The 21,250-nt window shown below is 46.1% G+C and overlaps 1 protein-coding gene across 1 annotated transcript in view; it reads right to left on the reverse strand.

Annotated features, from left to right (window-relative positions):
• Positions 1 to 21,250, reverse strand: part of elk4 (ETS transcription factor ELK4) — a 76,434-nt gene that overhangs the window by 31,483 nt on the left and 23,701 nt on the right. Inside the window, 2 exon segments of the mRNA XM_061728198.1 lie at positions 9,255 to 9,476; positions 9,655 to 10,404. Coding sequence (XP_061584182.1) covers positions 9,255 to 9,476; positions 9,655 to 10,404 — 972 coding nt within the window.

Below are 21,250 nucleotides of genomic sequence, written 5' to 3' on the forward strand. Positions count from 1 at the left end.
GAAAACCATTCTAGTAAATTGGAAACAAAAATCCAGTTTATGTATAATTAATCACATGCACTCAACACCAGGGGCGGGAGGGGGTCCCACATCACCCGCGTTCACTCGCCGGCCTGGGATAGGTGGGTCGGGATACCCGGGCCTGGCGGGGCTCGCCATGCAGCCTGGGGTGCCTTCTGGCGGTGCTGGACCCCCCCGGGGAGGGGGAAACGTTGCGTGATTGTGTGTCTGTGTCGGTGAGAATGCGGTGTGGAAGGGTCCTGCCATGGAGGATTTGAGCCTCCATTGGCAGGACAACAAAACTTAATAATTTATCAATATTATATTATACAAAGATGGTTATTATTATTATTATTATTATTATTATTATTATTATTATTATTATTATTATTATTATGTATAGTATATCTTATTATTAGTATAGGTATCGGATAGGTGAATGGATGAATGAATGGGATGCCTGGGTCTGGGGCCCTCCGTCGTCGGGCCAGCGCGTGTGTCGCCCTGTTGGGGGGTTCCCTCTTTCCGGGCCCGTCTCCGGTCCCCCCCGCTGCCTCCGCGGCGGGGAGCCCCTCTGGTCTTGGAGGGCCACTGTCGTGGGGGCGGGTGCACCTGCCCGCGTCGGCGGCCGGGGCGGCTCTGTCTCTCCGGGCAGGCTGGCCCTGGGTGGAGGTCGTTGGCCTGAAGGGTGAGGGCCTCCTGGCCACGTGTCCGGCCCGGACCGGGTGGCCGGGGAGTGCCTGGGTCGCGGTCCGCCGCTGCGGGATCCCTGGCTGCTTCTTCCCTGGCTGCTTCTTCCCGCGCTGTGGGGTTGCTGGTGGCCTGGGTTCCGGGTTCTTCCGTGTCAGCCTCTGGTCTCGCGGGGTTGCTCCCCCCCCTCCCCCACTATAGATACACTTCAGGTGGAGCTTTGTTTGGTTTATTACACACACACACACACACACACACACACACACACACACACACACACACACACACACATAGCCACTCAGTCACATACATATACACACACTTACACAGCCACACAAACATATACATACACACACACATAGCCACAAAGACATGTACACACACGTACGCATACACATATACACACACACACACACACACACACACACACACACACACACACACACACACACACACGCATGATCATATACATACACGCATACACACACATAGACATACACCGGCTTGTTCACCTGCATGCTGGCTCTGTAGTTTTTGGGGTTAGGTAGCAGTAGCGGTAACTTAGCTCAGACTGCGATCAGATCGATTGCTGTTCGTGTTTTGGTCGGCTCCGTGCCGGTTTCGTGTTTTGTTTGTGGTTTTTTGTTGCAGATTTCCAGTGCTTGACGTGTGTCTCCGTGTGTTTCTGCTTCCTGGATTGGCAGTGGATGTCGTCACCCCCCCACCCCAAAAAAAAAAAAAAATCACTGGGTTTGTATGTGTATATTTATGTATGTGTATGCGTATATATACCGTAGATGACCATTTAGTAGCCCGGGCGTTTAATATGCTAAATCCACTTGGACCCCAGGCGTTTATAAGAACCAGGCGGGTATTTGCACCAGGCTACAATTTATTTTTGCAATGAGCAGCACCAGACCATTACTTACAAAGAACATATGAGATCACCATAGTACCACTGGAACTAAAATTGTACACACTGTACACAACACAACACCTCACGACGAGCTCCCGATCACGAATCGTGAGGTTGCAAGAAAATCAAGCATGTTTGAAATCCTGGTCGCTCCTCGTGAAGGAATCACAGCTGAAGCAGCTGCGACCCGATTTGCCTCATCCTTTCACAGAGAGCATGCACAATCTCTGATGTTACGTCAAAAACTATTATTTGTAGTTTAAGTTTTGCAAATTCACATTACAAATCATGTTTTAATAGCAAAAAAAAAGAGCACATTTCCACGTACGGTGCGTGTCGCCGCGTCCCCTACGCCGTAGGCTCTGCGTTGGTGTAACGCGGAACCATAAATCAGCCTTACGGCGTACCCTGCACCGTAGGCTCTGCGTTGTTGTAACGCGGAACCATAAATCAGCCTTACGGCGTACCCTGCACCGTAGGCTCTGCGTTGGTGTAACGCGGAACCATAAATCAGCCTTTAGTGTGTGCGCTGTCTGCTGAACTCTTTTTTCTCTTCTCATTTTGCTGGGACGCCGGTTCCTCCACCGAGACACAACTTTTGCGGTACGCGTTCTTTGTTGTGTCTAAAAATGATTCGCAGTGCACACACCCAATCAGAAACGGTACAGATATTTTGGGATTTTAATATATAAAAAAAATAAAATTAAAAATAATAAAGAATCCCCTCGCCGCTTCACTCCGCTCACATGCTCTGATATACAAAGACAGTTTGTCTGTGTAACGGCGACACACGGAGCTGATCAGAGCAGTATGAACGATACTGTACACAATACAATGCAAATACAGTGTTATTACCAGGTTATTACCGGTAGTCGCCCGGGCGTTTAATTGAACCGGCGTTTATTATGCCAAATGGGCTCGGACCCCCGGCGGCTATTAGAGCACAGGCGCGTATTTGCGCGCGGGCGACTATTTGGTCATCTACGGTATGTATATATATTAAATATAGTAATAATGCACATATATACCTTTTGGTTTCTACCTTCATGGTATCAATCATTAATATGTGTGCAGACAAGGCAAAAAAAAAAAAAAAAAAAAAAAGTTGTGGGTGGTGTCATGGGACTCGGTATTGAGTCCTTGACCATAATTGGTGAAAATTAGCGCAGTCCCTTTTTCTGATTGGTTGTCCCTATTTCCTGCTATAACTTTTGAATGTTTTGACATAGAGAGCAGTGTTTCCCCTAGAATTTTTTTCAGGCCCGGTGGTACCACCGAAAAAATCCTAAACAGACGAGGCGCGTGGGACAGCATATTGGACATGTAGCAATATAAAAAAGTTTTACATTAAAAATCATTGTAGGCCTATTGCTCAATGAAATAATTAGATTTAATCTAACCTTTAACCAAAGTGTCGTGGGCCTGAAAGGTCTGACCCATATGAGCATTGAGCACATCTTTTCTACATATTTCAGAGGGATCTCTATGAAAACCCTCTGGGATGGTCCTCTTTTAACGGCTGCTTGTGCTGACGGCATATGTGACAAAACATCCCTATTCACAATTGAGATTATATCAGTTATAAATAATTTAAACATTGTAGATTTGTTTTACCCGTTTTGTTATTACAGAGTTACATGCATTTGACTGGGGGAAAAATTAACCTTTAGTGGTTCTAGTGGAAAGACAATCTATTGTCTGTTATTTTCATCATTATTGCTTACCAAAAAGAGAAGCTCAATCAGAACAAAAATGTAAGCTAAACAACAAATTGGAAATGTTCCATGGGGAGTGTGGTACAACCAAGGGCTGTATTTATGGTTATTAAGCCATTTGGGATCCCAGCTAGATGTTTAGATGCGTTGGTTTTTACTGGGTCTCCAGTCGGACCGGTGTCAGCGACGGTAAAGGCTGATTTATGGTCCGCGTTACACCAACGCAGAGCCTACAGCGTAGGGTACACGGCGACGCGCACGTACGGTGCGCGTCGCCGTGTACCCTACGCCGTTGGTGTACCGCAGAACCATAAATCAGCCTAGACGCTCATACATGGCTGGCGCTAGGACCCCGCGGACGCCTGGTGTGTCGTCGGGCTGTGTTTTCCTTCATGCTTCCCTGCAGCATCTCATGCAAACACAAATACACGGACCTGGCAGAAACATTTCTTTATATAATGTTGTCTGTCGCCTGCGATATTTTTTCTTTTTTTTTGACTAGCTACAAACTCTATACATCCCATAATATATAATAATATGCCCGCACTCTCAGCAGCGTTACTAGGCAACGAAGCAGGTTGACTCCCGTTGCATAACAGCTGCCGAGGCTCCTAAACATAAATGATCATTGATTTTTTATTTCTTTTTAGGCCTGGCGGGGGGTCTCGTTGGCCTGGCGGCCCCGCCAGGCCTATATAATGGTAGGGGAAACACTGGAGAGTCGTGGGTGGTGTCATGGGGCTCTGTAATGAGTCCTTGAGCTTCTTTGGCCTTAATTAGCCCCGCCCCTTCTTCTGATTGGTCGTCCCTTTTTTCTGCTATAACTTTTGAATGGTTTGACATAGGAAGTCGTAAGTGTCATTTCTGATATGCTTATGGGGGGCGGTGGACGTGAGTGCGAGGGCCCGTTCATCGCTGCTTGCAGCTTTAATTCCAATGATTATTTGTTGTGATGAGTTTAACTCCCCATACCACCTTAAAATGTTGTTATATGGTTCACTTGTGTTTTCGCCATGATGAGTGATTATTTTCACCTGTGCTCATTACCACACCTGTGGCTATTTATACTCTTTCTCTGTATTGCTTTTGCCCTCATGAAGGCCAGATAGGCCGAAACATGTTGGCAGCCGTCTTTTAATAAATGCTTTTTATCTTTTTATCCACCTCGTCTCGAGTGCCTGGATCTCTTGCTTCTATTTTTCCACATTGTCTCCCGGGTCCGATCCAAGAGCACCATTTTACAGCGGTCACACCCTAATGAGCAGGGGGGGGGGGCATCACCAACCCCACCCACAGCTGCTTCACTATCCTGCCATCAGGAAGGAGACTAAGGAGCCTTCCGGCTAGGACCAGCAGGCTGAGGGACCAGCAGGGACCAGCAGGACCAGCAGGGACCAGCAAGGACCAGCAGGACCAGCAGAGACCAGCAGGACCAGCAGGACCAGCAGGGACCAGCAGGACCAGCAGAGACCAGCAGGACCAGCAGGCTGAGGGACCAGCAGAGACCAGCAGAGACCAGCAGGACCAGCAGGAACCAGCAGGGACCAGCAGGGACCAGCAGGGACCAGCAGGAACCAGCAGGAACCAGCAGGACCAGCAGGGACCAGCAGGACCAGCAGGCTGAGGGACCAGCAGGGACCAGCAGGAACCAGCAGGGACCAGCAGGACCAGCAGGCTGAGGGACCAGCAGGGACCAGCAGGACCAGCAGGGACCAGCAGGCTGAGGGACCAGCAGGGACCAGCAGGGACCAGCAGGACCAGCAGGGACCAGCAGGCTGAGGGACCAGCAGGGACCAGCAGGCTGAGGGACCAGCAGGGACCAGCAGGCTGAGGGACCAGCAGGGACCAGCAGGCTGAGGGACCAGCAGGGACCAGCAGGACCAGCAGGGACCAGCAGGCTGAGGGACCAGCAGGGACCAGCAGGCTGAGGGACCAGCAGGGACCAGCAGGGACCAGCAGGGACCAGCAGGCTGAGGGACCAGCAGGGACCAGCAGGACCAGCAGGGACCAGCAGGCTGAGGGACCAGCATGAACCAGCAGGGACCAGCAGGAACCAGCAGGGACCAGCAGGAACCAGCAGGAACCAGCAGGCTGAGGGACCAGCAGGCTGAGGGACCAGCAGGGACCAGCAGGCTGAGGGACCAGCAGGCTGAGGGACCAGCAGGCTGAGGGACCAGCAGGCTGAGGGACCAGCAGGGACCAGCAGGCTGAGGGACCAGCAGGACCAGCAGGCTGAGGGACCAGCAGGCTGAGGGACCAGCAGGGACCAGCAGGCTGAGGGACCAGCAGGGACCAGCAGGCTGAGGGACCAGCAGGGACCAGCAGGCTGAGGGACCAGCAGGACCAGCAGGCTGAGGGACCAGCAGGCTGAGGGACCAGCAGGGACCAGCAGGCTGAGGGACCAGCAGGGACCAGCAGGGACCAGCAGGCTGAGGGACCAGCAGGGACCAGCAGGACCAGCAGGGACCAGCAGGCTGAGGGACCAGCATGAACCAGCAGGGACCAGCAGGCTGAGGGACCAGCAGGCTGAGGGACCAGCAGGCTGAGGGACCAGCAGGACCAGCAGGCTGAGGGACCAGCATGAACCAGCAGGGACCAGCAGGACCAGCAGGGACCAAAAGGCTGAGGGACCAGCAGGGACCAGCAGGCTGAGGGACCAGCAGGGACCAGCAGGCTGAGGGACCAGCAGGGACCAGCAGGCTGAGGGACCAGCAGGGACCAGCAGGCTGAGGGACCAGCAGGGACCAGCAGGCTGAGGGACCAGCAGGCTGAGGGACAGCCTCGTCCACCACGCCGTTAGGAAGCTGAACTCTGCCAGTTCTCCCCCCAGTCTGGTCCCACTGTCCTTGGTCTAAGGCAGCCTTTCTCAACAGGGGCGTCGCGGCACCCTGGGGTGTCCTCTGACGGCTTTAGGGGTGTCGTCAAAAAATGACCTATTCCGACATTTCATATATAAGCCACACCATCCTCCTTTCCCGCCTGGAATCATCTCTCTACATCACCGGATCCGCCCTCTCCTGGTTAAAATCCTATCTCACCAACAGACATCAATTCATCAGCATCAACAACTGCTCCTCCTCCACTGCCCCTCTGTCACAAGGCGTCCCCCAGGGTTCGGTGCTTGGTCCTCTACTCTTCATCCTCTACATGCTCCCCCTTGGCAACATCATCCGCCGCCACCGCCTCCACTTCCACTGCTACGCCGACGACGTCCAACTGTACATCTCCACCAAATCCCTCACCTCTGCAACCCACTCTACCCTGACCAACTGCCTCGCTGAAATCAAGTCATGGATGCACTCGAACTTCCTCCAACTCAACTACAACAAATCGGACATGCTCATCATCGGCCCAAAATCCCTCACCAAAACCGCTCACAACTTCACCCTCACCATGGACAACTCCATTCTGTCCCCCTCCACTCACATCCGCAACCTCGGAGTTATCCTGGACAATAACCTCTCCTTCCAACACCATGTCAACCACATCACAAGGACTGCTTTCTTCCACCTCAAAAACATTGCCCGTCTCCGTCCATCACTCTCCTTCTCTACCGCTGAAACCTTGATCCACGCCTTCATCACCTCAAGACTCGACTACTGCAACAGCATCCTCTACGGTTCAACTTCCAAGGTCCTCAATAAACTCCAATATATTCAAAACTCTGCCGCCCGCCTGCTCACCCACACCCGCTCCAGAGACCACATCACCCCAGTCCTCCAGAAGCTCCACTGGCTCCCCATCCCTCAACGGATCCACTTCAAAATCCTTCTCCTCACCCACAAAGCTCTCCACAACCAGGCCCCCTGCTACCTCACCGACCTGCTCCACCGCTACACTCCCTCCCGCAGCCTCCGCTCCTCTGACGCCAACCTCCTGTCCCTTCCTGTCAGAACCAAGCACCGGACCTGGGGCGACAGGGCCTTCTCCATCGCTGCTCCCACCCTCTGGAACTCCCTCCCCAAAAACATCCGTGACTGTACAGACCTCCCAGCATTCAAATCCCATCTCAAAACCCACCTTTACAGAACTGCTTTTAATGTGTGATTAATGTCCTGTCTCATGTTGTGTCCTTATGTACTGTCCTGTGTAATTGTAATTTGTATTTGTGTTTTGTTGTAATGTAAAGCGTCTTTGAGTGCCCTGAAAAGCGCTATATAAATAAAATGTATTATTATTATTATTATAAATATATGAATGCATACATAAATACATTATTTTTGCCTATGAATGAATAAATGAATAAATGAATAAATACATACATACATACATACATACATACATACATACATACATACATGAATGAATAAACGCAATGCGCCCATTGTATTATTGTAAGGCGGACGTAATTGAGGCCACCATGAGAAGTTAAAGGGGGAAGGGGGCGCGTGAATCACCCGTGAGAGCGGACGTGTTAGAGACCATCATCATTAGAGACCAGCTGACTTTCGATATCCCGGTGAACCACACGGTGGAGAGGAAGGGGACCAGCACGGTGACGATGAGAAGTCATCGTTCACTGTTGTGCTTGCCTGCACGCTGATGGACAGAAACTATGGGGATTTTTAAAAGAAAGACTGCCTAAAGAGACTTTTCCAGCCGGAGTCATTATAAAGGCAAATGAAAAGGGCTGGATGGATGAAGGGGTGATGATGAGTGGTTGAGGCAGGTCTATGTAAGGTGACCCGGTGGTTTCTTTCACACATCACCATCGCTGCTGATCTGGGACTCTGATCTGGGACACCATTGAAGGTGACGGCGGTTTAGCTGGGTTTTCATCTGTTTCTGGGTGCGCTGTCACCTTTAACGTTTAGTTGTGTTTTCATCTGTGTTTCTGATGCGCTGACACCTTAATGTTTATGTTTGCATCTGTGTTTCTGGTGCGCATAATAATGTCACCATGTGTAGTGCGCCGTGTGCACGTTATCCAATTTGTCACTGCAAAGTTTTGTTTGAGGAAAAAAGATCTTTGAAATATTTATTGAACAATGAATAGCCAACCAATCTATCTTCTCCCTAATGGATAGTGTAATATTCAGGCCGAGTGAGAGCCTGAAATTAGCCGTATAGAGCAGTGGACGGACTGTTTCTGTGCCTACTACAAAATTGAATCCTGGCGGCGCCACTGTCCTAATGATTTATAGGACAGCGGTGGATGCTAATAATCTCCAAAATTATTGATATTGGAATACGTTTTATCACACAATAGCTTAAAGTGAACAGTTGCTGACAAAAACACGAGCTCTTGACAGCAAACGCTCTCCTCCTCTGTTTGCATTGAGATGCAGTTGCTGGGATTTTGTCCCAGTCTCGCCCCATCCCGTCTTTTTTGGTCTTCATTTGGCTCGTTTTGAGATATGTTTTCAGTGTTGTCTTCCTCCTTGACCTTGCCCTCGGGTTCAAATTGAAATGGCTGAACAGATGACATGTTTATCCTCTGGATTATCTCGTTGAACAGTCAAAACAGTGTACGGGGGCCAGCAGGTGCCACCGTGTGACGTCACTACCCAGAATGCATTGCGTGTAAACAACAATGGTGACCTACGAGTTAAATTATATTTTCAAATTTTATAAAAACGAAGACATCAAAAAGGTTTTTTATATCACATTGTTAGAATTGATACCAACATTTATCTTTTAAGACCTACATGTCTTAATAGCCAGGGTTCCCTTTAAGACGGTTCAAAAAGTAAAAAAGCTTTAGCTAAATGAAAACTTTGCATCAATCATCCTCTGTTTTATGATAAAACAACTTGGTCAAAAATGCATCCAGCAGCAAAGGAACACCTTTGTTATTACTAGAAATAATTGTTATTATGTTTTACTTCACTTACATAGCCTGGCCAGACCTGACCTAATAATTAGGTGAAAATGTGAACAGGAGCGGAGCACATGTCCTGAAAAAAAGAAATCTAGATAAACAATGTTCTCACCTGCAGCATGGCTGGTGTGACGGAGGCCGTAGGTAGTGAGGGACTGCAGATGTTCATGGGGGAGAAGTCCGAGGTGGTGACCAGCAGAGTGGGGGGACTGATCTGCAGGATTTTGGGGGGTTTGCGCGTCTTCCCTGAGCTCTGGTTGTTCACCATGGTGCTGCTGCTCACAACATCCACCAAGGTGATCTCATCTGCAGACGAGCTGATGTCGCTGTCCACCTAGTACACACAAATGGTTTTTTTCTTTTGTCAGTAATTGGTGACACTAAAAAATATCTGTGTACGATACAGTATAATGTACAACTAGTCAGCAAGTATCATGCAGAGCTTTAGCAAAATCCTTAGTCATCTTAACTGATTATTCATTTATAATGACATGATCTGAATGTGTACTAGCCTTTTCCTGTGCCTGAGTGTCTGCAAGCTGAGACGATCTCAACTCAACGTCGCCCTGGATCATTAGTTCCTGAGAAGCACCAGCTGCAATATTTTGGGACAGGCTAGCTGAGTTCAGGTCTGACAGGCTGAAAGCCGGCTCTGATGGCTGGGAGTTTTCTAATGTGTAGATGACCTGAGGTTGCAAGGAGGAATGTGTGATGATATCTTCAACCCTCTCTGGTGTAGTTTGGAGAGGATTCAAGCCGTTGGACATGGGTGTTGGCTCTATGGCGACCTGAGGAAGCAGTGCTTGTGCTGGCTTTGGAGGGGCACTTCCAAACTTGATGACTGACGGCAGAGCAGTGGCTTGTTGTGGCAACGACTGTGCCTCTGGCCTCTGTATGGTGGCGTTGAGACCCCTCTTGTCAGCCATCTTCTCTGCTGGATTTTCTATTTTGATGGACTTGAAGAGATGACGGCCGTTTTGCAGAGAGTTGAGATGAAAGGACGTGTACAGGCCAGAGTGAATGTAGTCATTACGGTTTGATTGCTTGGTGCTGGTGCCCAAAGATGCTGTATTTCCTTCCACTTTGGCTCTGTCAACAGACCCACCTCCCTGTAGAGTCCCATCTCCTCTGGTTGAAATATGTGTGATATCCCCAGCACCATCCCCGCCCTCTGGTGTTGGGGCAACATCTCCTTTCAGGATGTCAGGATAGGACACAAAGCGATATACAAACTTCTGGCCATTCACCTTCTTTATGATGTTCTATGAAACAAAGAAAGCAATAGTTATGTTGTCAGAAAACACAAAGTGATAGCCTGATCTAATACATCTCAACCACAGGGAGTTAAAATCAAAGATTCAGACAACTTTGTGCATGATGCTGACGACCACGGAGATGACAACTCTAAGGAAGGTGGACAATAGGAGCTACTTTAAGAGTATAAAGTGTGAGTCAGTTGATGAAAATAATAGTTTCTAAGTTGCTCAAAGTAATGAAAATAGGCCACTCAATGGTTTTTCCCATTCACTTTTCACTTTTTCTTTATAACTCAATTCTGCCTTATTTAGTATACTGTTCAGAGGTGTGGGGAATTAATTACAAAAGCTTGTTACAACCACTGATTTATCCTAAACAAACCATCAGAATCATCCACAAAGTCAGTTTTTACGAGCACACAAACCCATTATCCTTAAAATAAAAAATTCTTAAATTTGAAATTTAAAATTGCTTAAACTATGTTTAAGGCATCTAATAAATTATTACCTGAACACATACAGAAAATGTCTTTTTGAAAAAGAAGGGGGATATAATTTAAGCGGTCATTTAAACTTATATATGTACAACAAGAAAAGAGCTTTTGTATTTCAATTCATGGCGTAAAACTATGGAACAAGCTAAATGATGAGCTAAAACAAAGTTTTATACAATTTAAAATGAAATATAAGGAGGTAATTTTCACAAGATAAATAAATATGGGTCGGTGAAAGGACAAGTGTATGGCTCAATGTGTGTGTATATAGATGGGTTAATAGGTGGATGTATGTATATATCTAGGTAAATGTATGTGTGTGTGGGGAGTTCATGGCAAAAACAGACAACTCCAAAATTGGAAAATTGATTAACCTTAACTTTGATATTTGTTCAGGTCCCTTAGGTTTATTCAATTCAATTCAATTCAATTTTATTTATATAGCGTCTGTTACAACAGAAGTTGTCTCTAGGATCTTTCCAGAGACCCAGAACATGAACATAAATCCCAGAGCAGTTATTACAGTACATAAACAATGGCAGGTAAAAACTCCCCTAGTGGGAGAAAAAGCCTTAAGCCAAACAGTGGCAAGAAAAACTCCCCTTTAATAGGGAAGAAACCTGGACCATCATAAGGGGGGGCCCTCTTGACACAGTCCAGCTGGGCAGAGCCGGAGAAGAGAAAACAGACAGAGAGAATGAAGAACAGAGAAAGGAGAGACACAGACACAATGGCTAACTGGTGCACTACAGCGATATATAAGCAGATGTACAAACTGGATTTGGTTCAAGTTGGGAAATTGTGTAAAATGTAAATAAAAACAAAATACAATGATTTGACAATCCTTTTCAACCCATATTCAATTGAATACACTACAAAGAACATATTTAATGCTCAAACTCAAACTTTATTTTATTTTTCAAATAACACAACTTAATTTCATGGCTGCAACACGTGCAGTAGAAGTTGGGAAAGGGCGTGTTTACCACTTCGTTACATCACCTTTCCTTTTAATAACACTCAAAACGTTTTGGAAGAGAGGAGACTAATTCTCTTAGCTTCTCATGTGGAATTCTTTCCCATTCTTGCTTGATGAACCGCTTTAGTTGTTCAACAGTCCGGGTTGTTCTCTGTCGTATTTTACGCTTCATAATGCGCCACACATTTTCAATGGGAGACAGGTCTGGACTGCAAGCGGGCCAGGGGAGAACCTGGACTCTTACTTCCAAGCCACGCTGTTGTAACATGTGCAGAATGTGGCTTGGCATTGTCTTGCTGAAATAAGCAGCGGCGTCCATGAAAAAGACGTGGCTTGGATGGCAGCGTATGTTGCTCCAAAATCTGTATATACTTTTCAACATTGATGTTGCCTTCACAGCAGACTCGGATCTAACCAATTTGGTGCCCTAGGCAAGATTTTAGGTGGCGCCCCTCTTGCATCGCAGTAAATTCCACTGCTGGTGTAAATACTCACAAGAAACTGAATAGCTTTATCTTGGACATTCTTCTATTTAAAGAAAGCAATTGCTCAATCAAAATACTTTTAGAATTAGAAATAAATACAAAAAAATACTAAATGAATATATGAAAAATACAATATAAATAGCTTACAAAAAGTATAAGATTTAAATACCCACAAAATAATGCCTGGTATGTCTTCTTGTGACACTATTCTGACTATGACAGAGAGCTGTTCCTTATGACTCAGATCAGGGGTGCAATCTAAGGGTGGTTTCACACCTGTCCCGTTTGGAGCAGTTGTTCCGGAACAGGGAACGTTTCCCACTAAAGATCGGAACGTTTTGGTATATGTGAACACAGCAATCGCGCTCTGAAACGGCACAAAACAAGCAAGCCGAGATCATCTCGGAGGGGTGGTCCCAGCGCGGCACGGTGAAATTAAAAAATGTTCAATTCGGGCAGGGTTTGCGCAGCGCAATCGTGTCATCATTGCTGTTATTATTATTATTATTCCTATTTAATAGGCTTTGCTATGCAGTTAAATTAATGTGGGCTTATTATCTTCATATTAACACATAATACCAACTAGTTTAGGAATAAGAATAGTGGAAGTAAATTTTTTTCTTCCCCCTGGATGGACGGCACCCTTAGCATTTGCCTATACTGCCTATGCCCCGGCCGGCTCTGCTTCACAGAAATGTAAGTCACCCATGCCAGGGGAACTAATGCACCCCCATACCATCACAGATGCTGCTTTTGAACATTGCGTTGATAACAGTCGGGATGGTTCCGCTTCCTCTTTGGTCCGGAGGACACGACGTCCAGTGTTTCCAAAAACTACTTGAAAAGTGGACTCAGACCACAAAACACTTTTCCATTGTGCATCAGTCCATTTTACATGAGCTCGGGCCCAGATAACTTGTTGTTCATAAACGGCTTTTGCTTTGCATGGTAGAGTTTTAACCCGCACTTACTGATGTAGTGACGAACTGTATTTACTGACAGTGGCTTTCTTAAGTTTTCCTGAGCCCATTTGGTGATATCCTTTACACACTCATGTGGGTTTTTAAGGCAGTGCCAGCTGAGGGATCGAAGGTCACGGTCATTCAGTCTTGGTTTCCGGCCGTGGCGCTTACGTCCAGTGATTTCACCAGATTCTCTGAACCTTTTGATGATATTATGGACCGTAGATGTTGAAATCCCTACATTCCTTGCAATTTTGCTTTGAGAAATGTTGTTCTTAAACTGTTCAACTATTTTCTCACGCAGTTGTGGACAAAGTGGTGACCCTCGCCCCATCCTTGCTTGTGAATGACTGAGCATGTTTGGGGAGGCTCCTTTTATACCAATCATGGTTCCCACCTGTTCCCAATTAGCCTGATCACATGTGGGATGTTCCAAATAGGTGTTTGATGATCTTTTCTCAGCTTTCTCAGTATTTTGTGCCACCTTTCCCAACTTCTACTGGACGTGTTGCAGCCATGAAATTCTAAGTTCAATTCAATTCAATTCAATTGAACCCCCAGTCTGGCCAGACTGGGGGAGTCAGGAACGTCAGCAGCACACAGCAGGCAGGTGGAAGCAGCAGCGGGATGACCAGAGGTGGGGGGGGGGCGTCAGCAGCACACAACAGTCATGTGGAAGCAGCAGCGGGATGACCAGAGGGGGGGGGGCAGGCAGGCGGAACCAGCAACAGCAGACATCCACGTAGGCAGGTGGAAGCAGCAATGGGATGACCGGGGATAGGGGGGGGGGACCGGGAACACAGGCCAGAACGCAGCTCCCGAGGCTCCGGCCTGCAAACGTGCACAAAAGAGAAAACAAAAGGGGGGCCGGCACAAGAAACTACTGGAACGATGGACAAAAATGATAGCTATGAGATATTTATAATAAATAAAAATGGTAATGGAGAAGAGAGGAAGGGAAAAGGAGAGGAGAAGAAGGGTGAGAGGCACCGCCCAGCGGATCATGTCGGTGCCCCCCTGCAGCATAGGCCTATAGCAGCATATCTACCACCAAGCTATATTTGAGACTAACTATTATAGTCTTGTTCTATAGCTGCAACTATGACTACTGACTCTAACACACTAGAGTTTACACTACCTAGAGATTTACCAACACCAGCTAGAGGTTTACTAAACACTAACTATAGGCTTTACTAAACAGAAAGGTTTTAAGTTAAGTTTTAAAGGTGGAGGTGGTGTCAGCCTCCTTAACCCAGATTGGAAGTTGGTTCCAAAGTAATGGTGCCTGATAGCAGAACGCCCGCCCTCCAAATCTACATTTAGATACTCTAGGAACTACGAGTAAACCTGCACCCTGGGAGCGGAGAGCTCTGCCAGGAACATAAGGCACTATCAAATCTTGTAAATACTGCGGAGCTAAGCCGTTTTGGGCTTTATATGCAAGTAATAAAATTTTAAATTGAATTCTGAATTTTACAGGTAGCCAATGGAGCGACGCTAACACTGGAGAGACGTGGTCTCTCCTGCTGATTCCTGTCAGCACTCGTGCTGCTGCATTCTGGATCGGCTGGAGCCTATTCAGCAAATTACTTGGACATCCTGCTAACAACACATTACAGTAATCCAGTCTAGAAGATACAAACGCATGAACTAGTTTTTCTGCATCACTCTGCGAGAGGATTTTCCTCATTTTTGCAATATTACGGAGATGGAAAAACGCTATTTTACAAACCTGATTAACATATAGTTTAAACGACAAATCCTGATCGAAAACAACACCAAGGTTTCTCACAGTTGCACTGGAAGCCATCGCAACACCATCTAATCCCTTCCTAAGATGCTCTGGACAAAGAATGATAACCTCTGTTTTATCTGAATTTAGAAGCAAGAAATTTCTGGACATCAAGTCCTTGATGTCCCTAAGACATGCCTGAAGTTTAACTAACGGTTCTGTCTCATCCGGCTTCATAGACAAATAGAGCTGCGTATCATCAGCATAGCAATGAAAGTGTATGCCGTGATTCTGGATTATACTTCCCAACGGCTGCATGTATAAACTAAACAAGATTGGCCCTAGCACTGAACCCTGCGGAACACCATAACAGACCCTTGACTGTTCTGAAGAAACCTCATATACATGAACAAACTGGAACCTGTCAGATAGATATGATTTAAACCAACGTAGAGCTGTCCCTTTAATTCCAACAACATGCTCTAACCTGTGCAGTAAAATGCCATGATCAACAGTGTCAAAAGCAGCACTGATGTCCAGTAGAACCAATATGGACACTAATCCCTTATCTGAGGCCATAAGAAGGTAATTCGTGACTCGAACCAGTGCTGTCTCTGTGCTATGATGCATTCTGAACCCTGACTGAAAGACTTCAAACAGATCATTTCTATACAAATAGTCATATAACTGGCTTGAAACTGCCTTTTCCAGAATTTTAGATACGAATGGAAGGTTAGAAATTGGCCTATAGTTAGCTAAGGTGTCTGGGTCAAGAGAAGGTTTTTTAAGTAAAGGTTTAATTACTGCCACTTTGAAAACCTGTGGTACATATCCTAAGCTTAGGGATAGGTTGATTTGGTCCAGTATTGTCGCACCAATAAGAGAAAAAACATTTTTGAATAGTCGAGTCGGGATGGGGTCTAACATACATGTGGTAGACTTAGCTCTATTAACGAGTGAGGTCAGCTCAGGGAGGTCTATAGGATCAAAACAGTCTAGAGTCAAGTCAGAGCCTAGGGAAGTCGCTAAAGCTGAAGAAACGCCCACAACCGGCTGGTCGATTTCTTCTCTAATTTTCGTGATTTTACTGTTAAAGAAGCCCATAAAGTCTTCACTACTGAGAGCTGCAGGAATGCACGGCTCCACAGAGTTGTGACTCTTTGTCAGCCTGGCTACAGTGCTGAACAGAAAACGTGGGTTACTTTTGTTATCCTCTATCAACGTGGAATAATAAGCTGTTCTTGCTTTGCGAATGGCTTTTTTATATACTATTAGAATATCTTTCCATTCACGATAGAAGTCTACAGACTTACAAGAGTGCCACTTCCTTTCCATTTTACCCACGCTTTGTTTCAACATGCGAATATCTGAATTGTACCAGGGAGTTAAGCTCCTGTGGCTAGAAACCCTCCTTTTCAAAGGAGCAACTTCATCTAAAGCTGAGTGCAACAGATCAGCAGTGTTACTAACAAGAAAATCAACATCAACATCAGAGGTAGAACCCAGGTCACTGGCCTCTATTGCTTCAGTAGAGGCTTCACTATTTTCCACTGTCGCAAGATGAGCAATGGTCTCCTTAAATTTAGCAATAGCTTCATCAGACAAACATCTGCTAAAATAATACCTCCTGCCCTGCACTTCAACATCAACAACATTCAATTCAAACGTTATTAAATAATGGTCGGATAAAAGGGAGTTTACAGGTGACACCAACAGATCATCAGTTTCAACACCGTAGGTGAGAACGAGATCGAGAGTATGATCAAAACAATGCGTCGGCCCGTCAACTTTTTGTGAGATACCCATTGATTCTAGAAGAGAATTGAAAGCTAATTTAAGATTATCGCTTTCAACATCCATATGAATATTAAAATCACCCACTATGATGAATTTAACTGTACTGATCAATAATCCAGAAAGGAAATCTGAAAATTCAGACAAAAACTCTAGATAAGCGCCAGCAGGGGGCCGATACACTACCACTAACACAACTGGCTTCTCTGATTTCCAGCTCGGAAATTTCAGACTAAGGGTGAGGCTTTCAAATGTATTATAATTGCACTTAGGTTCAATTTTTGTTTGGAGACTGGAGTTATAAATTGCTGCGACTCCTCCGCCTCGGCCCGTGTTTCTAGGAATGTGATGATTAAAGTAGCCGGGCGGAGTTGATTCATTCAAACTAACATACTCTTCCTCCTGTAACCATGTTTCTGTTAAGCAGAAAACATCACTCCTACTCTCTGTAATTATATCATTTACTAACAGAGACTTGGAGCTTAACGATCGTATATTTAGTAGTCCGCATCTAATTTTTCGGTCTCTTATTGGTACCAAATGTGCATTGGTTTTAATTTTTACAAGATTATTTTGGTTAACGCCTCTAAAACGCCGCACCTGGTGAACTAGTGGAGGGCAGGGAACTGCAACCACTTCTATTTTGCTAGGCACCTGGTTAGAGTTACCAGTTACATCATGTAATCTTATAGTTTTGTTGGCAGGCGTTGGTCCTCGAGAAGCAGCAGAGAAGTGTGTTAAACTACAGCTCTGCATCCTGGCCTGGACCCTGCGATGTCAGGGAGAGGGTCTAATGAAACAGGCCAAATTACTAGAGACAAGAGCAGCACCATCCCGGGTGGGATGAATGCCGTCTCTTCTAATCAGACCGGGCTTTCCCCAGAACGTTTCCCAATTGTCAATAAAGGCCACGTCGTTTTCTGAACACCACCGATACAACCAGCGACGGAGCGAGAGCATGCGACTAAACATGTCATCGCTGGTCAGATTGGGGAGGGGGCCAGAGAAACCTACGGAGTCCGACATACTTTTGGCGTAGTTACACACCGAGACAATATTAATTTTGGTCACTTCCGACTGGCGAAGACGGGAGTCGTTAGCTCCGACATGGATGATAACTTTACCATATTTACGATTACCCTTTGCCAGTAGCTTCAAATTTGCTTCTATGTCGCCCGCTGTGGCCCCCGGGATGCACCTAACTATGGTCTCTGGAGTCGGCTTCACATGTCTGACTATGGAGTCGCCAATCACCAGGGTCGGTTTCTCAACGGGTGTGTCGCTGAGTGGGGAAAATCGGTTAGACACATGAAGCGGGTGGTGGTGTTCCGTGAGCCCTTTAAGACTACGCTTCCTCCGAACCGTCACCCACCAGTCCTGACTGGCCGGCTGCTCGGGAGCTGCAGGGGAGCTGCTACCCTCAGCTGCTATGGGCCGGTCCGCCGCTAGCTTAGCCTGGTTAGCTGAGGAGGCTATCGGACTATGGTCAAATTGGCAGAACCGGACCTCTAACTGACTGAGCCTCGCCTCCCGCCCTGTAAATAAACTACATTTTAAGCACTTACCGTCTTCACTAAAGGAGGCAGAGGAATAGCTAAACATTTCACACACAGAGCAGCAAAGAGGTGAAACGGTGGGAGACGGAGAGGCCATGCTAAGATGCTAACGGAGGCTAACAGACAGAAAATGTATCGGTGATTGGTGACAGTGAAAGTTACGGAAGAGAAAATGAGCGAGTGTTGAAATAAAGACAGTAATGTACCAGATATAGTGCTATTTTACCAGAAAACAGTCTAAGTTTAAGACAAAAAAGTCGGGAGAGATCTGAGCCAGCACGCCGTGCAGCAGCAACAGACCGCAACACCAGGAAGTGACGCGATGCGTGACGCAGTACGTTACCCAATCAGCAAGCACGCAAGAACAGAGAGCATTATTTTATTAATTATTATTTGGCAAAACACAATTAAGTTTATCAGTTTGAAGATTGAATGTGTTGTCTTTGTAGTGTATTCAATTGAATCTAGGTTGAGAAGGATTTTCAAATCGTTGTATTTTGTTTTTATTTACATTTTACACAATTTCCCAACTTCAACCGAATCCGGTTTGTAGACAGCAGACAGTGAGGTGGTCAGTCTAACACTAAATAGAGGTTTACTAAACACTAACTATAGGCTTTACTAAACAGAAAGGTTTTAAGTTTAGTTTTAAAGGTGGAGGTGGTGTCAGCCTCCTTAACCCAGATTGGAAGTTGGTTCCATAGTAATGGTTCCTGATAGCAGAACGCCCGCCCTCCAAATCTACATTTAGATACTCTAGGAACTACGAGTAAACCTGCACTCCGAGAACGGAGAGCTCTGCCAGGAACATAAGGTACTATCAGGTCTTGCAAATATTGCAGAGCTAAACTGCTTTGGGCTTTATACGCAAGTAATAAAATTGTAAATTGGATTCTGAATTTTACGGGCAGCCAATGGAGCGACGCTAACACTGGAGAGACGTGGTCTCTCCTGCTAATTCCTGTAGTCTCGCTGCTGCATTTTGGATCAGCTGGAGGATATTCTGAGAATAACTTGGACATCTTGCTAATAACACATTACAGTAATCTAGTCTAGAAGATACAAACGCATGAACTAGTTTTTCTGCATCACTCAGCGAGAGGATTTTCCAAATTTTTGCAATATTACGGAGATGGAAAAACGCTATTTTACAAACCTGATTAACATATGGTTTAAACGACAAGTCCTGATCGAAAACAACACCAAGGTTTCTCACAGTTGCACTGGAAGCCATCGCAACACCATCTAATCCCTTCCTAAAATGCTCTGGACAAAGAATGATAACCTCTGTTTTATCTGAATTTAGAAGCAAAATACTTCTGGACATCCAGTCCTTGATGTCTCTAAGACATGCCTGAAGTTTAACTAACGGTTCTGTTTCATCCGGCTTCATAGAAAAAATAGAGCTGCGTATCATCAGCATAACAATGAAAGTGTATGCCGTGATTCTGGATTATACTTCCCAATGGCTGCATGTATAAACTGAACAAGATTGGCCCTAGCACTGAACCCTGCGGAACACCATAATAGACCCTTGACTGTTCTGAAGAAACCTCATGTACATGAACAAACTGGAATCTGTCAGATAGATATGATTTAAACCAAAGTAGAGCTGTCCCTTTAATCCCAACAACATGCTACTGCAACCTGTGCAGTAAACTGCTGATCTACAGTGTCAAAAGCAACACTGAGGTCCAGTAGAACCAGTATGGACACTAATCCCTTATCTGAGGTCCAGTAGAACCAGTATGGACACTGATCCCTTATGTGAAGTCCAGTAGAACCAGTATGGACACTAATACCTTATCTGAGGTCCAGTAGAACCAGTATGGACACTAATCCCTTATCTGAGGTCCAGTAGAACCAGTATGGACACTAATCCCTTATCTGAGGTCCAGTAGAACCAGTATGGACACTAATCCCTTATATGAGGTCCAGTAGAACCAGTATGGACACTAATCCCTTATTTGAGGTCCAGTAGAACCAGTATGAACACTAATCCCTTGTCTGAGGTCCAGTAGAACCAGTATGGACACTAATCCCTTATCTGAGGTCATAAGGAGGTCATTCGTGACTCGAACCAGTGCTGTCTCTGTGCTATGATGCATTCTGAACCCTGACTGAAAAACTTCAAACAGATCATTTCTATAAAAATAGTCACATAACTGGCTTGAAACTGCCTTTTCCAGAATTTTAGATAAAAATGGAAGGTTGGAAATTGCTCTATAATTAGCTAAGATGTCTGGATGTCGGGATGGGGTCTTACAGACAAGTGGATGATTTAGCTCTATTGACGAGTGGGGTCAGCTCAAGGAGGTCTATAGGATCAAAACAGTCTAGAGCAGGGTTGTCAAATGTGCGGCCCGCGGGCCGCATGCGGCCCCAGAGAGGTTTTCATGGGACCCACGAAAAGTTTCCAACGCAAAAAAACGAAATGTTAATTTACTTAAAGCTATTGTGACATGAAAAACACATTTTTCTTGATTTTTTGTGGTTTATTGGGTAAAACGAACTTTTAACATTCAGTGTATTGTGTGCTTTCTGGGATTTTCCGCATAACTATGCAAAAACGGCGCATCTGGTTTGCTGGCGGGTCGTGACGTCACGACCCGCTAAATCACCGCCCCCTCCACCCAGCTCCCTGCCTCCTCTCTTCTCCAGCGCACCATAAAGGCTGATTTATGGTTCCGCGTTACACCGACGTAGAGCCTACGGCTTAGGGTTACGCGGCGACGCGCACCGTACGCTGAACCCTACGGCGTAGGCTCTGCGTCGATTTAACGCGGAACCATAAATCAGGCTTAACACGGAGCTGTTTAGAGCCCCCTCTGTTCTCATCACCTGAGGACA

This window comes from Cololabis saira, chromosome 8 (genome assembly GCF_033807715.1).
Source record: "Cololabis saira isolate AMF1-May2022 chromosome 8, fColSai1.1, whole genome shotgun sequence".
NCBI classification, from domain to species: Eukaryota; Metazoa; Chordata; class Actinopteri; order Beloniformes; family Belonidae; genus Cololabis; species Cololabis saira.